Genomic DNA, 18184 nt, shown 5'->3' with positions numbered 1-18184 from the left:
AACTTGTGTGTGTGTTTATGTGTGTGTGTGCGCGTATGTGACACAGTTGGCTCACTGCAGCCTTGATCTCCCGATCAAATGATCAAATGATCAAATGATCCTCCCACCGCAGTCTCCCAAGTAGCTGGGACCACAAGTGCGCCACCAAGCCTAAGTAATTTTTGTAATTTTTGCAGAGATGGGGTTTTACTAGGTTTCCCAGACTGATCTTGAACTCCTGGGCTCAAGTGATCCACCCACCTCAGCCTCCCAAAGTGCTGGGATTACAAGTGGGAGCCACTGCACCTCCGGGAACTTTATATTTTGATCAAAGATCAAGTCGCATTGCATGTTGCTTTTCTTACATAAAGGAATGTAAGAGATAGATCAACTTATCTTAATCACATCTCTGAAGAGCCTGAAAATAAAGGTATTTAAAAGATAATTTGACATTCACACGTATATATTGTTCTTCCTTTCCAAACAGCTCAGGTTATAAGATTTCGCTGGTAGAAAAGTCACCTTTGTAGCCTGCAAAGAGATCTTTGTTGGTCTGAGGAGCAAAATGAAGCATGTTCATTGGCTAAAACCAATCAGCATGTCATAAAGGGCTATATACGGTAGGCAGAATAAAAAAAATTTAGTCATTAATGTTTAGAGGACACAAGATGAGACAAATATTTGTTGGGGGTGGGAAGTTGAGCAGTCTCTTCTGTGATACTAATACACAATTAATGCATAATCAAATTTTTGCTTGAGGGGACACTCAACAGCAGACCCTAAGCAGACTCCTTCTATTCCTTGTCTGTTGGAGAGGAAATGCTGCCTATCTGGTGGTAAGAGAATTCAGCCTTGCTGGTCATGGCCTCCTTCTCTTTTATGGCCTTTACTAAGTCGTTATTACTACTTAGTAGCAGTTAATAAAGTTATTGATGTGTGTTTCTGTCTCTAATATTAGACTGAGTTATTTGAGAACTGTGTTCTTGGTTTGTGGCACAGGGCCTGGCTCTCAGTAATTTTTGTTGGAGGAAAGGAAAGAAGGCAGGTGGAGAAAGAGGGAGGAAGTAAGAGAGGGAAGAGAAGGAGATGACTCCAAAGACAGATGAAAGGCTATATTTATATTCATTTTGTATATGCACACTAGCTAATTTAATGTTCAAAAGCCAGCAAATAAGGTTACTGTTATTGACTCAGTTTTTAGAGATAAAGGACTTCTTGTAAGAGATGTTTAATAACATTCAACATTAAAATGGTATAAATGGACTAGAACTTCCATTCGATTTGGTTCCAAAGATTTGATTCTCCCACTATGATTTTCCACAGAAATGGGGTACACAGTAGAACAAACTATGCAGGAAAAAAAAAAAAAAACAGAATAAAGGAGCCCAGGAAGGGTGAGGTAGAGGTGTGTGCCACCTTACAGGAGCAAGACTAGGTTTTAGTTATCTGAGACTTAAATGTGAGAAGAGATAAGTCTACAAAATGAACTGGTTGGTCCCATCCCATGTACCCTCAAGTCTGAGATCAAAGGTGTCTTACAAGCAGGGATAGTGCTCTATCATTTGGTTAAAGGGTCATTCAGTTTGGCACGAAGGACATAAGTGACCTGCATTAATAAAGGAGTATCAGGATCAAGGCCCCAGATCCATTCATGTGACCAGGATATAGAGCAGGGTGCAGATAACAAGGAGGAAAGATGATTATTCAATTACTAGGAGACTGGAGTACATGGTAGTCAATTGTTTTGAAACTAGGTTGCTAGAGAAGGGTAAGAAAGATTTTTAAAGGGAAGCCTTGGATATCTGAGTTTTTTCTTAAACAAGCCCCTTTCCATTATATCTCTGTGAAAACATACACAGAGGAAAGTTACCAGCACAAATACATTCTCATTCTGATGATTTTTACTCACTGTGCCAGTCCACTGGGGAAATGCCTTGTGCCTAGATTGCTGGTATGGGGCTAGGGCCTACTCTTCTTTCTTCTCTACTAAAATCACACAATTAGTTTCAGATTGCTCCCATGATGAAGAAAGGCTGATTAGAGGGAAGACAATAGTAGCATACGAATGTGGCTGCAGTACGTGGTGCTTCCAGCCCCTCCAGATCCTGCTTAGCTCCCCGCCAAAATGAGAGGATTAAAAACTACTACCACCTATCAGAGAAATGGATTGCTGGGCCTTTTCCCCAGAAATAGTAGCCATTATCTTGCTAGGTCCCCTACTGTATGAAAGAAGTAATGGGGAATCGGTAGGTTAAAGTCTAATCTTTATTCAGTGGAGCCTAATTGGTATATTTAACCTCCATGGAGCCTTCACAACAACCCTACTCCTTGGAGGTGAACTGGCTATAAACTTTTCCTGGTCAATGAGGGCATAGAGTCAGTGGGGAACCAGCAGCAATATTTATTTCACTGTGAGTCAGGCGCTCTTTTATTTCTGGGTTACAACCTAAGCTAACATGCAGGTCAAACCCACTGGCAGTAGATGCAGAAATGTTGACAGATGTAGCCACGGGGACATTACACCTGGCAGAGTGAGCCATGAAGGCAGGCAGCATGATGGTGACTCAGCATGTCACACAATTATGAGTTTAGTAGCATCAAGAGAAATCCTGACTGCTTTGGAACAGTATATATTTTAAGTTAAAAAATATATTCCATAATGGTTAGCTGAACAACTTTTTCTAAGGCCAATTTTTGATCAGAAAGAATGTGAACACTAAGCCAGAGCTGATATAGATGTACAAAATAGCCCTGATATATCTATATTTCCGGAATAATTTCTCACTTGTCAGTATCAATTTCTGAGGACTTCAATTAGAAACAGTCAGTGAATTAACAAGGCCAATCCCATCTTTAAAAAGAAGCTTCCATTTATCCTTGATTTTGACAGACAGCAATATGCTCTATACTGGCCAAGGTCTGTAATACTGAAAACCTTTGTTCTTTCAAGAGCTGGATAGCTTTTCTCCCTAAACCCTTTATCCAGACTGTTAGGTAAATTGAGTTGCACTTAAAATATTCTGTGTTTCAAACTGGCAAGTGTATAGCCCATGGTATCTGTCTCTTTCACACACACTCACACCCCCACACACACACACACACCACATATCAACATACACACATCAACACACACACACACATTCACTAAAAATAGCCAGACATGTAAACATCCACCAGATGGGATTCCCCGATCTTTGCTTCCTATTGGTCCTCCTGCTTTAACTTCACCTATTTCCTCATGTAAAAATACCTGACCTTCATCTCCCAGTAACTACATTCAGTTTAAAATTCACTCCTGGCCTCATCTTGAAAACAAATCCCCTGTAACAGAAATGGAATCAATTAGCCATTGTTTCTCCAATTTTGACCTCTCCATATTCCCCTGGCTTGGATTTTTCCCATGCCTATATTATTGGCTATCACAAAATCAGGTCTATCTATAAGTGCCACATTAATCTTCACTGATCACCCTCCTCATCTGATTATTTCTAATCAAAAGCAGGCTTAGTACTATAGCCAATATTACATTCTTCTCTCAGCCTGTACATCTATAGTTGGGTAGACCTAGATAATCCTTATTTCTCATTAGTCTTCAAAATGAAACTTTCATCCAGATGTCTTCTTGTGGTCTTAGAAACATGCTGTTACATTAAATCAACATATATTTACTAGACATCTGCTATACACCAGTTCAGTGCTAAACATCAAAGATTCGAAGGAAACTTTGGAAGATCTAATATTTCTAATATCTTGAAACATGTTGGCTTTTATACCTAGTATACTTTCTCCATTATCTTCCATCAATCTAAATTCTTCCCCTTTCAAATCTCACCATCTCCAAGAATGTTTCATGCTTCTCTCCTTTCTCTTTGCCTAACATGCTTTTTTTTCTTTTTAATAAACTGTGTGCTCTATAAATGAAATGACTATTATTTTTAATCATTTTATTCTCATGTCTTGGTCCTAGAGAGGAAATGGATGAATAAAAGAAGAATGGATACAGGAATAAAAGAAAGAAAAAGGGGGTGATTCCTCCATCTTTTCTGACTGTCACATAACCACTCTCTGAATATTTTTGGCAATTTTAAATTTCATAATTTCTTCTTCTTCCTTTATTTTTAGAGATAAGATCTCCCTCTGTTGCCCAGACCAGAATGCAGTGGGGCGATCATAGCTCACTGCAACCTCAAACACCTAGGCTTAAGCAATCTTCCTGCGTCAGTCTCCCAAGTAACTGGGACGACAGGTGTCTGCCACCACACTTGGATTGGCATTTTTAATGTGTATCACACAACCACTTGCATCCTTGGAATATCTTTCAATACCTCTGTTCATTTTATGAGTGCTAGTCATCTTACTTAAATGAGACGATATGACTGTTAAGGTCTGGTTTCATATAAGTGCCTATACCACTGCTGCACACTGTTTATACTTATTGAATATCTATTGACTGACTTACTAATCTGTTATTTGGTAGTAAAAAGAAATGATACTATGAGAAGTTCTCATTACATGCATCTTCAAATTGAATTTAGAACCAAGTTCCTACTCTGAATGGCTACATTCAACCTAATAAATGCCACATCATGCTAAAGCTTTCAATTCAGTGCAAATATTAAACAAAGCATTTGTTTAATAATAAGTGAAAAAATTCCACTGATTGACTAAAGCTTTTAACTTTAAATTGGTAACTGGATGCTATCTGCACACCATTAGATACTTGCACAACTGGTTGAATTGTATGACATTATCAGTTAGTGTGCTGTGCACAACCATTTTCAAACACTAATTCTTTTTAATTGTATGTACCTTAATAAATCAAGCCAACAGTCTGCCTATATACACCATAGTGTTTCCTTTACTTATTCACTAAATTTTGGAGTTACAAATTTTCTGTTTGGGAAACAATAACTCATTATTCAAAATAAAATATATTAAACTTTGAGGGCACTTGATTTGAATGTAATAATACATTTCTAAAGTGTATGTATGCAGGTTTGCACATTCATTATACACAGGCACATCAAAATACCTGATATTGAACCAGGCGTTATAAATGTATAGAAAATATCCAAGGGAGATGATGGTATCCAATACAGAACTGCAGGAAAATCATTACATTATTTTACATAATCATTACATTATTTCATTATATTAATAGAAATAAACTATCTATTAAAATACAGGTTTGAATTGGAGGACGAGCTGCTGATTCAGCAAGTCTATCCATTCACTTATTCCTACATTAACTCTGAAAAAGACATTGAGCTAGGATGTATAGGATATGTTAGGTGTTATAAAAGAGGGGACTGAAGGTGAAAATATTAACTGCATGTGGGAAAATCTAGAAATTGGCAGGATTTCATGAATATGCATGTACATAAAGATCTCATCAGGGGTTTCTTTTCTTTAATAGAACACTTGTGCATTTTAATGGACAGTCATGAACTTTGCTTAATCACCTTTTGTGGACCTTCATATTGGATAAGTATTCAAAGCACATTTCTCTGGGGTGATACAGACTGGAGAAGTTCAGGAATGTTTCCCATCCATCAAGAAAACAGAGGATAGAACACATTCAGTTTCCATATAGGGAACAACTGGCCCCATTCTCCCTGCCTTTGACTGCCCTTTCTGATGGTGACAGTGAATGCTTTGAGTGTTCCCCCCTCCTTTTAAGATTAACAAAACCATACAACCCTATTATGTGTGACTTAGGGATAAAAAAAATAAAAAGCTGAGACAAGGGGCAAATAGTTGCTTTCAATTTATATTTGCTGGGAAACATCTGAAGAAATTATTTCTGTGTAACTAGAACCTTTGTAATCTGCACATGAATAATTAAATAAAGTTGCCACCACCTGTTTCTGGAGGCTTCTGAAGTCCTTCATTAGTCATGATCTTAGCTTTGGTCATCTCTGATTTTCTGTGTCTATCTTGAATTTTACCACTTTCTATATTTGAAGATATTTTGAAGATGACTTAAATAGTCACTACAGAGTTGATTAAGACACTAGGAAATATGCACTAGGGAGAGGGGGATATTTTGCAGATGGCTAGAATAGTCATCTTAGAGCTAATTAAGATACTGGGAAATAAGAACTAAGAAGAGAAGGACATAACTGGGTACTCTTCACTGGAGGGGAGAAACAAAATCCTCAAAAGGACTCATGAATTATAGTGGGAGAAAAGCTACTGGACATAGGGCAGAATTATATTAAGTTGAAATATTCTGTTTCAAAATAAGAAGACAAATAAAAATAACCATCTACCGACAAATTTCAAAGACATCAATTTATTCTATAAATGTGTATTGAGTACCTTTTGTGTTCACACGCTTCACTAACTGTGTAAATGCAACAGTGAATGAGACATTGTTTTTTTCCTATTAGAGCTTATAAAGTTCATGAACACATGGAGAAAACAGACATATAAACAACTGATTATAATCAGTGTTCACTAGGCTATGTGTTCATGTAATATAAGAATAATGCTTCATCATACAAAATGATTTGAAGTTGGATATATATACATATATACTAATATATATACACACATATATATGCATCTGTCTATCACTTACAAAATTTGGAAGTAAATGGCCACATTTTAGTAGAGATAATACTCATTTAGGTTCCCAAGTTATAAGGTGTTGCTTTGAAAAAGTTTAATCATAGATTAATATCAAGTAGTCTATAAAAATTTGTTACTTCTAAAGAATGTGAATGATTTATCTCCTTATTAAGATCAGGACAATGGTTTTAAATCACATGTAGCCAATTAGATAACTGAACAAAATCTTTTGCATGTTAATTTTCACAGGTACCTCTGCATTATGCATGTTCTCAATGTTTTTCTGTAGAGGTAGTTTTCTAAGATGGACAGAGTAGTTGGACAAGAGAAGTTGAGAATATAGATCACTATAGATTTCCTCTGGAGATACCTGGCTAAATATGCTTTGTCCTCAACAATTAACAATGCTTGCAACTGTCTATGCTCACTGCTACCAATTATGGCAGTATAAATAGCTCTTCAATACTCCTGTCAAGCTTGATGCTCTTATGCCTAGTGTTCCATTATTGGAATGCTAAGCATGCTGAGTTATTTATATCCTACTGCTCAAGGTCATCACCAAGGTCTGATTTTTCACTCATGCAGAAATTTAAAAATTGCAACCTCAGGAATAAATGGGTTAAGCATTCACATTTGCTATAGGCATCATTAGTGAATAGTATAGTACAAAATGAACTGTATAAAATTTGTAAGGAATATATCAGAAGATGGTTCATATAAATCATATTCCCAAACACAATCTTTGGTAGTATTGAGTTACAGAATGGCCATAAATTTTTAGGTTATCTATGGAGTTTATTAATAGGATGTTTTACATAAATATTACTATAAATTTGTGTTATTGTTTCTAAAGCCTATAGAATTATTGAAAAATTAATATGGATGGATCATCCATTGTGTTTATGTAACATAAACACATTTAACATAATAAGAAATAGCAAATGTTTGCCTAGCTTAAGAATGAAGATTAAATTTTTAAATTTGGTTTATATTTGTAACATGAAAGGAATTAATTGGATAATTTGGATGCTGAAATGCCACTTGATATAGAAATGTATTCAATTAAAAATGGGCTTTGTATATGTCTAAATACTAAGAATTGTTTTTCACTTTGCTAGAATAGATCAGAATACAAAGGATCAGAAGTTTCTTTTTAAACAATTGATTTGAATAGAAGTAGGCAGATTTAGCCCTTAACCTATAGTAACTTTGAAATTAAATCACAGTGTTCCACAGAATTTCAGAATTATTAGAAACCACAAAAGCTAGGTCAACTTAATAGTTTGGTTAAATGACATGCTTTCATATTTTGGACAAACTAATCTTGGAATCCCAGCTGCTGGAAGCATCTGTTGCAGAGATGTAGAGAAAGAAAAGTAATATGTCATCTTAACTGGCTAAAAGAGAATGCTATGTTAGTCTATTCCTTGGCACAGATTGTTAGACAAAACCAAATATTCCTTTGGGGTTTAATTGTTTACTAACTTTTCAGGAAAATAAACCCTTGAAGCATTCCTTTATTTAATAAGTAAAATTCAGCAAATAATGGACTTTTTTGTAAACATTCATTTTAGTTTCAATCTTTACCATATTTACTATATAATTATTACCCAGATTCATATGCCATCAATTTTGTCAACAAAACAAGTTGAAAAGAGAAAGGACAGCCTCATAGTGATTTAGAGTGGACAGGATTCTCTTTTTTGACTTCAAAAGAATGGTTCTTACCTGCATCAACCGGGTAGGATTTAAGAGTAATCTAATAACATTTATTTGCTTGTCAAATACTTATTATAAGAAGCTAAATACAATTGTCCAAGTTGGGTAATTATTACAGTCACTATCAGAAATTAAGTAAAACAAACAAAAAATGCTTAATAGAGTTACTGTAACCTTATTTGCAAACGTAAGCCAATTTAAGTGATCAGGGAGTATCTTCACATAATATCACAGAAACCCAATTAAATTAATTTAAAATACTGAATTACTTCCAGCGTTGACTAGACTTGTAATCAGCACTGAAACTTTTCTAACAACTAATTAAAAAGGGAGTACACAAAGTTATGTTTCTAATTCATTTAATGCCACAGTCTCTAAAGGCATTTTCAATTAGCTACATTTTCTTTAGTTTTGCTCAATTTATCAAAGTTAGATAAAGCTTTGAGAATAATGTTAAATGGTTATGACTCTGGTGAAATATTGTTTCTATCTTTTTATAAGAGATTTTTATCCCCTGATGAAGGAATGTTTTCAGTAGAAAGTGGATGCTAAGGAAAATCGATGAAAATGTTATACACCAATCAAACTCGGTTATTGTTTGCAAAGAGAGTAAAATTATAATAGAAGGAGAGAATTAGAAGTAACTTTTCTGAGTGGGAAAGATTCTTCTTGTAATTATGGTAAATTTAGACAAAGCTTTTATATGCTTTCCAGAAACGACGAGTTCTGAAGGAGGCTTAGAAATGACAGGAAAGGAGACGCAGAGAGTAATGCAACCCTTCATTATTACCCGACTCCTTTTGCCTTTTGAAGGACAGCAAGAGAAACTGAGATGTCACCCCTTCATCAACTGGGGAAAAGAATCAGGAAGACGTTTTTCCTGGTGTGAAGACGAGCAAAATATTCCCAAAAGAACAATGAATGCTAAACAAACAACCATGCCAGCTGGTACTCCAGCCTTGGCTGGCCCATCACAAAGCCTCAAATTTTTCACGTTACTCATAAGCTCAAGTACTCATTTCTTCGGTGCCTATTTGAAACCTTCACCACTCACTTCCTCCAGTCCTCCCCATCTTTTTCTCTTAGTACAGGATTGTACTTTACTGACAAAAGCAGCCATCCAGCCCCACCAACCCTCACATCTTCACATCCTCCCTGCAGTCTCAGGAGAAGGGCCTGTTCTTCCACCTGGGCCCTACCATTGACTTTCTTCCTTCTCTTGTAAGGACCTTGCTCCATCAGTTATCACCTCTGTGCCTCTCACATAGCCTTTGGAATATAACATGCTCAAATTTTACTCACTTTAAAAGAAAACATGTAAATAACTAATAATAATCACAGGCACGAACACACACACTGACTACCTCTCTCTGTATGTCAGCTATTATGTCCCATCTAAAAGGCCACCCCTTCCTCTTTCTTGAATGGTTAACTTATACTCAGATTTAAATCTCCAGAGTTACTTCTGGAAACACCACTATGGCTACCACATTCTTGCTGTATCCCATGTACATCTCTAAGGCTGCACTGCGATTGCCATTTGTCTTTCTACAGCACTGAATAGGCTGTGGAGTAACTGAGGGCCCAGGTTGTTCACCTGTGTCCCCAGCATGTGGCACAGTGAATAAGGCAGAACAGGTACTCAGTAACACTGGAGGGATTAGTTCTCTGTAAACCTTCTCAACTAATGATACGGTCCCCACTTTCTTCCTTCTTTGCCCATCATAAGACAGTTCTGGACTTAAAATTTTGAGTTGAAGTCATATTAGCAGAAACTGTCTTCTATCAAGTCTCTTTCTAAGCTTTGTTGCAAAATGTTGTAACTATTTGTTAACATATTTTTATCTATCACTAGACTCTGAGCTGCAAGAAGTAAGGATCTAACATTACTTGCCTTCCTACTTGAAATACTTACTAAATAAAAGGTTTCAAAAATTATCTAAAGAAAAGGAAACAAGGAAGGAAGGAGAGGGACTATTTTCAACAGGAGGAGGGGGTCAAGGTGAGGAGGAGGGTTTGTAAAGCATAGTGAGTTAAAATGAGGGGGAAAAATTCCAAAATTCTCACTTGATTTAATATAAAATGGCAATTATTTGTCAAAAGGTTAATACTGGATGTTTATTAAAATATATCTTCCTTTCTGTATACACTTGAACTCTTCAAAATTCACAGTCCATATTGTACGACATATCTAATTCCCCCACTTATCTCAAGGGATAGTATTAATCTTCATAACAAGATTATATACTTTATATTACTTAAGAAACATACAACAATAATACTAAAGTAATATAACACATTTGCCTTGGCCTTTCCAGGAAATGGAGCATCATAACATGGGTAAATCATTGATTTCATGACCACTCTAAGAGCTAACAGAACATGTGCTGTTATTTTCATTTTACAGTTGAGAAAATTGAACTTCGGAGAGGTTAAGAGGTGTGTACACTTGGAACTGTGAAAAAAAAATTGAAGAAGGTGAAGGTAAAAGGGAGAAAGAAATATTTGCTCTTTGAAAACGCTTCATTGGGAGAAACACAATTTTAATCACCAACGACAAACACTTACTCAGCATTTACCTCTTGGAGTCCAGCTCTGTCCTTTTTGTGATAGAAATTTTAGCAAAAGAAAAAGCAGGCATCACCTCACAGCCTTTCAGATAACATTTTTTTTTTTGAGAGGCCTGTGCCTTTTAAGTAATTTACTCCCCAAATATTCTTAAAGTCTAGGGTGGCAATAAGTAATTGTTAACTAAAAACTTAACATCTAATACAGCTAATACACTATTTTTTTGTTAAACATATGATACGGTAATAGATTTCCCTTTGTGTGTGTGTGTGTGTGTGTGTGTGTAATATGCATATACTTTGGAGAATTCTTGAATAATTTATATGTATCGATTCAGTAATAATACCCCATTCCTCTGCCACGGTGAGCCTTCACGTTTCTCCCGTCGTATTCGGCCCAACTAGAATCTCTCTCACCATATTTATTTCCTTTGTTTATTCATCTTTCCTAGTTATTTTTTCATATCCTTCTATGGGGCCATTCTTCTGTAAATTTTAGAGCACCTAGAGCAGCATCTTACATTATAGAATCTTGAGCGAGAGAAATTTGCGAAATATCTATGTCTACAGTCATTTAAATGTGAATACTTTAAAACAGTACTTCCAGAACCAAAACACTCGATTGCAACAATGAAAATATTTGTTGCATCCAAGTAGTAGTAACATGGAGGATTTGTTAATCTTTTTCTAAAAAATAACTTTCATGTTTTATATAGCTTGGCAATAAATAAGGAAACATAGAGTCTTGTAACTGTGGCATCTTTGATGAGAGATTCTTACTTATACATATAATTCATTGGCTAGCAAATAAATTTTATCAGGATTTCAACTTCCAAAAAATATTGCCCCTAAGGAAAAATGTGACCTATTTATCCACAATCTGTGTTATAACTTTTTTCCATTTTTTAAAATGAAAAGCAGAGTTATCTGATCATTCCTACCTTATTTCTCATTGCTAAACATTGAGAGGCATGTGATATACAAGAGACTTACCCACTCTTCCTCATCGTAGTCTGAATGATGTGGTATGGAGTCCTGCCGTCTCATCAGTGGGGGTTGCTCTTGGGGACTGCTCTCCTCTGTGCTGCTCTTAGGAGATGGGGGTTTCTTAAGAACGCCGCCTGGCCTTGCGGTGTAGAGTGCTAAAAGAGCACTCCTGACAAGTTGATCCTTGAAGGCATGTACAAAAAGCTCTGTCTGGAAAGAAATGGACAAGGATTAGAAACACCTTTGTAGGCATCTCAGCATAGAGCTGTGAAAAGGTCAATTGCAGATTTGTTGGCACTTAAGCGGTGTGTATGGTGGAAAAAGTACAGACACCAAAGAGAGAAAATGATTCATACCAATCAATGGAAAATAGTTTGGTTTTGGGATGCTGCCAAGGCCTTAAGTCCTCCTGTTTTAAAGTTAATGCTGAGGTTTTAAATGTACTATAAACACCATCTGTCTCCTCAACCTTCTCCCTTTTAGTTTCACAAATCCTGTCTTTGGAGATGAATTTCACTGGGGATAATCATTTGAACAACATCTACCTGCGGCAGCTTTCAAGTCATTCCAAACACTCCTGAAAAGAAAATGTAATCAGGCTATGTATATCTTATTAAAACCGCAATTACTTTTGCATCAGTCTAATATATTTTAAACAGTTAAAGACTAAAGAAAGACATACATCCTTAAAGAAGGAGATTATTTTTTAGTATCATAAAAAGATTTCAACAATAGTAGAAATGGCATGGGTAGACTTCTTCATGAAAACATCGGGCCTGTATTCCTTATTATCACCTCCTAAATGCTCTCTTCCACTAAATTGTTTCAGTAATGCTTAATGTTAAAGAGGTTACTGTGAAACTTGGCTTGTAGATTTTACAAGCTGGTGGCAAATACCTAGTAAGTACTATAGCAATGAAGGCTTCCCAACAATAAAGAACTTTACAGCTGTACTTGCAATTTCCTGATGAAATGTTTAACAGTTGCACCCTGTAATAGACTGAAGGGTGCAGTAATGAGTACACTTAGCATGCATGTGGCCTAACAATCTGTTCAAAGAGTAGAGATGTAAGTCAAGTAATGGCCCATATTGTTAACATATTCATCCTCTGTAATCTCTTAGGAAGGGACCCTTTAACCCATAGCATTATACTGAATCATAATTGATATTGCCCCCATTTAATGAGACAGTCTTGATAATGCTGGCTTCACCAGTGATATAACTCGACAGCATTATTTCTCGGTGCACTCTCAATATGCAGTCAACAGTTCCAAGCCTATCTAGTAGTCACTAAATTATCTCTAAGTCTTCTTGTTTTGAGCATCAGCAACTAAAGAAAACCCGTTAAGCCCCATGCAAAACAAGTGTCCAATAAGACTCTGTTATATATGCATAGTTACTTATTTGCCATACATCATAAAATTCTAGACGTGAAAGGGATCTTAAAGTTGACCACTTCTTTAACCAAGTTGAGAAAACTAACAAAGAACTGTGGTGATACATTTTAGGGAATACCGCATATTGGCAGCACAAATGGAACAGGAATGAAGTTTTCTAACCAATCATCAGCTTTCTCCCTTATTCCACACTACTCACCACCTGCCATAAAACTAGATGTTTCTGTCCTTCTTCCTCTTCTTCCCTAACTCCTACTTTCCAAGTGTTTTGAACATCTACCAGTTCTCATAATTAAATGTGCCTATAATGCCTGTGTAACTACTTTACTGCTAAATTTTGTTGACTATTTTAAACACCCTGTTATTAGCCACATTAAAGCCACTTTGCAGGTGAGAAAACAAAACACAAAAAACATAATTTATAAGAATAAAAGGTTGAAAAATATTTCAGAATAAATAAGAAAAACAAAATAAAAAGCAGTTTATACTAGATAGGCACAAAAAGAAGTGTTCACTGGTGTTCACAATAAAGTATTAAAATGAGAATGAAAGATATAAAAAACTGATGGAAAAATTGGCTAGACAGTACTCAAACAAGTCAGTGTAGTCATAGCAAAATGAGGAAACATGTTATTTACATAATTTTTTATACAGCATGGATGTGCTTATCAGTGTGACTTTAAATATTAAAAACGTGAATTTACTCCCATTCAGCTTAACTAAACAATTTCTCTGTTGATGGTTTCAATAAATTCTTTTGATTTATTTTTAGAGCCAAACAACTTGCCTTCTTTGAATTCCTGCTACTACATTTCAAGTCTCCACAATACTCATATAATTGCCATGTAGCTAAATATTCATTCACACTCAATGAAATCTTCCCTAGCACTTGTAATCACCATCATTTTCTTTCCACCACACGCGCATGCCGAGATTCCACTTCATTTATTCAAATCTCATTTGAGTTGATTTACCACCAAAGGCCAGGGAGATCATGCAGGAGGGTCTTACAGTTTTAAAACCCAGAATTTTTTTTGGATAACTGAATACAAGGCTTACGATCTTAAACATAATAATAGCTAATCTTTGTCTGTACTGACAAAATTTATCTGACTTCTTGGAAACTCTCTGGATCACCGGCATCCTGTGTATAGAATCACATTTTTTAGAAAATACCCAAATGTCCCATTGTTATATCCATGTAACCCAAAAAAAATTTTAATTTTTTTGACCAGCACTACTTAGTGATGTAGACCAATGTAGACTACTGATGTTTTGCAGTCAAAGAAATCAGCTTGAAAAGATTAATGTAGTCACGAAATCCCAACACAGCTGTATACAGTAGTCCCTCTATGTCTGTGGTTTTGCTTTCCCATGGTTTAGTTACCTGTGGTCAACCTTGGTCTGAAAATATTAAGTGAAAAAAAAAGAAAAAAGAAGAAAGAAAAAATTAAATAGAAAATTCCAGAAATAAATAATTCATAAATTTTAAGTTGTGCAGCTGTTCTGAGTCGAGTGATGAAATTTTGTGCTGTCTTGCCTCAGATTGCCTGGGATATAAATCGCCCAGTATATCCATGCTATATATATTACTAGCCCATTAGTCACTTAGGTGCCATCTGGGTCACCAGATCAACTGTCACGTTATTGTAGTGCTTGTGTTCAAGTAGCCTTGACGTAGAAGACTGACACTACATCATTCCCCCAACTTTATCTCATCATGTAGACATTGTACCATCTAACATCATCACAAGAAGACACGTGAGTACAGTACAAGAAGATATTTTGAGAGAAACCACATTTACATAACTTTCATTATAGTATATTGTTATAATTGTTTTGATTATTAGTTCATGTTAGTCTTTTACTGAGCCTAATTTTAAATTAAACTTTATCATAGCTATGTGCATGTAGGAAAAAACAGTATAAACAGGGCTTGGTACTATCAGGGATTTCAGGCATCCACTGAGTATCCACTTGGAACATATTCCCGTGGATAAGGGGGAACTATTGTATTGCTGTTCTTGCAACTGGGATGATACTAGAAAAGCTGAAGTCATGGAAAGGATGTGACCATATCACCAAGTTGCCTATTGACTTCTGAAAAACCTTTTTCTTTTCTCATTTAGCTTGAACTACATTAAATGAAAAAAGAAATGGTATCTAAATGTTATCATAAGAGTAGGCCAAACAATTTATTTAAAATATCAGCTTAATAATATTGTGCAAAAAGAATAAACTCTGAATGTAAGGCAGATCTATTTTATTTTTTCATATTAGAAAATGAAAGAAATGTTACCTTAAAAAATGAAATGTTTTCTAGCCTTCTGACATTTTTCCAATTCATATCCCTATACAACTATTCTTCAAAGCAACACACAGAATTATCTGCAAGTATAAAACTACTAAAAATTACTTCTCCTGGGGATGATTGAAGAGAATTTCCAGTTTCCTGAATATTAATGGCAGAGGAATAGTTAGGACATGTTCATTTAAAACCACTCTTTTTCACTAGAGAGCTCAACAGATTAAGTGAAGTTCTATTCTACTTAGAAATCTCCTTATTTTTGCTGAAAAAAATTTAAGGCAATGCCTCATTCCATCTGTAATACAGAAGCAGCCAATGGCATATGCAAGTGATTATTTTAGTAATCATCTATGCAGCAAGAAAGAATCCTATTTATTTTGATATTTGATATTTTGAAATTACTTGATATAGGAATAGTGCTATACTCTGTCATTAGTGCACTGATGTATATTCAACATTCCCTAAAGGAAAGCTAGACTAAAAGCTAGGAGGATACTTAACATCTGGGCAGCTCATATATGTATTATCAGTTTGTCCTTGGAAAAATCACATAACCATTTTTCCTAGTTTGCACAAAATTACAGTGCCTACCTGTGAAACTCTTATGAGAGTTCATTGCAAACCCTCAAGTTCACTCTTTAATGGTCTTCTTTTTATTTATTATTGTATTTTATTTTTATTTTTTATTTTTATTGTAGAGACAGGGTCTCACTATGTTGCCCAGGCAGGTCTGAAACTCCTGGCCTTAAGTGATCTTCCTGTCTCACCTTCCCAAACTGCTAGGATTAAAAATGTGAGCTACTGTGCCCATCCTAATGCTTCTCTTTCTTCATTGACCTTTTCAACTTCTTTTCTTGACTCATCATTCTCTGTTCACCCAAAATGTGGTAAGTCAGCCCACAAGGGACCTTAAATCACTTTCTCAAAAGCACTTTTTTCATTGGTGAGGTAATCCATTTTACCATAGCTTCAACTGTCATCCTTACACCAAGGTCTAATAAATCCATCTCTATTCACCTTCTGAACCAGCTCTATCAACTGTTTCCACTGAAAAGCCCTTAGAGTTCAGAAATGCCAGGCTGAACTCAATATTATGTTGTTGTTCTTTTATTTTCAGTAATTTTGTTCTTTCAAGATTTTCCATTTGAGTAGTATCATTAGTATTCAACAACTCAGAGTCCAAACCTCTGAATTATCTTCACTAATGCCTATTTTCTGGATTAGTCAGCAATTTATTCTACTTATACCTTTACAATAATTTCAAAACTCTATCCTTACTTTACATTTCCACAGCTAGTCCCAGTTAAGATCCTTTCTACATTCCATAGGGATACTTTCCACAGTCTCTTTATTGGTTGGTTCACTTTAACTTGTCTTTCCTTTACGATGTTATCAAAGGCCACCAATGTTAAAATATACACTCCTGAGTTCCAACCTTGAACTACAATACAAATACAAATATAAATGAGAATTTGTATTTTTAGCCAAGTCCCCCAGAAGCATTACTTTTATTTTGTGATGCCCAGTAATATTCAATAATTCAAATCCAGTATCTTAACTCAGCCTATGTATTGTTATAAGGATGACCTTCACAAAACATGTATCTAATCCTTCCTCATTCAACAGCCTTCTCAGTGCCAACAGAATAACATTTCTCTTGAATCAATAACTAGGTGTTAGATGATCAAATTATATGGTGTTTCTTAAGCTATGAAACATTGCTGAAACATTCACATTTCCAAAGTGTGCAAATAATTGTGTACATAACAGTGACGCATGAAAGTTGCAGGTCCATATCCTCCTCTACTCTTTTTATCCTCAGCCTTTTCGATTTTAGCTGTTCTGGCAGGTGGCTAAGGGCATCTCATGATAGTCTGAATTTGCATTTTTCTAATGGTAAATGATGCTGGGCAACTTTGCATATGTTTATTTACCATTCATAAGTCTTCTTTGGTGAAGTATATTTTTAATTCTTTTGCCCATTTTTAGTTGAGCTGTTTGTCATCCAATAAACATACATTAAAAACATAAAAACATACATATATGCCAATAAACATACATTAAAAACAGCTCAACATCACTGATCATTAGAGAAACACAAGTCAAAACCACAATGAGATACTGTCTTATGCCAGTCAAAATGGCGATTATTAAAAAGTTGAGGAACAACAGATGCAGGCAAGGCTGTGGAGAAATAGGAACACTTTTACACTGTTGGTGGGAATGTAAATTAGTTCAACCATTGTGGAAGACAGTAGTGTGGCAACTACTCAAAGACCTAGAACCAGAAATACCATCTGATCCAGCAATCTAATTACTGGGTATCTAGCCAAAGGAATATAAATCATTCTATAATAAAGATACATGCACGTGTATGTTCATTGCACAACTATTCACAATAGCAAAGACATGGAATCAACCCAAATGCCCATCAGTGATAGACTGGATAAAGAAAATGTAGTACATATACACCATGGAATACTATACAGTTACAAAAAGAACAAGGTCATGTCCTTTACAGGGACATGGACGGAGCTGGAAGCCATTATCCTCAGCAAACACACACAGGAACAGAAAACCAAATGCTACATGTTCTCACTTATAAATGGGAGTTGAACGATGAAAACACATGGACACAGGGAGGGAAACAACA

At 35.6% G+C, this 18184-nt stretch overlaps 1 protein-coding gene across 8 annotated transcripts in view; it reads right to left on the bottom strand.

Annotated features, from left to right (window-relative positions):
* Nucleotides 1-18184, bottom strand: part of INPP4B (inositol polyphosphate-4-phosphatase type II B) — an 817532-nt gene that overhangs the window by 116959 nt on the left and 682389 nt on the right. For all 8 annotated transcript variants that reach the window (XM_050791144.1, XM_050791150.1, XM_050791147.1 and 5 more), the window contains one exon: nt 11832-12035. In XM_050791144.1, the coding sequence (XP_050647101.1) occupies nt 11832-12035 (204 nt within the window). The remainder of the gene's footprint in view (nt 1-11831; nt 12036-18184) is intronic.

This window comes from Macaca thibetana, chromosome 5, assembly GCF_024542745.1.
Source record: "Macaca thibetana thibetana isolate TM-01 chromosome 5, ASM2454274v1, whole genome shotgun sequence".
NCBI lineage: Eukaryota > Metazoa > Chordata > Mammalia > Primates > Cercopithecidae > Macaca > Macaca thibetana.
Note: the sequence above shows the minus strand (reverse complement) of the source record. Positions and strands in the feature narration are given on the sequence as shown.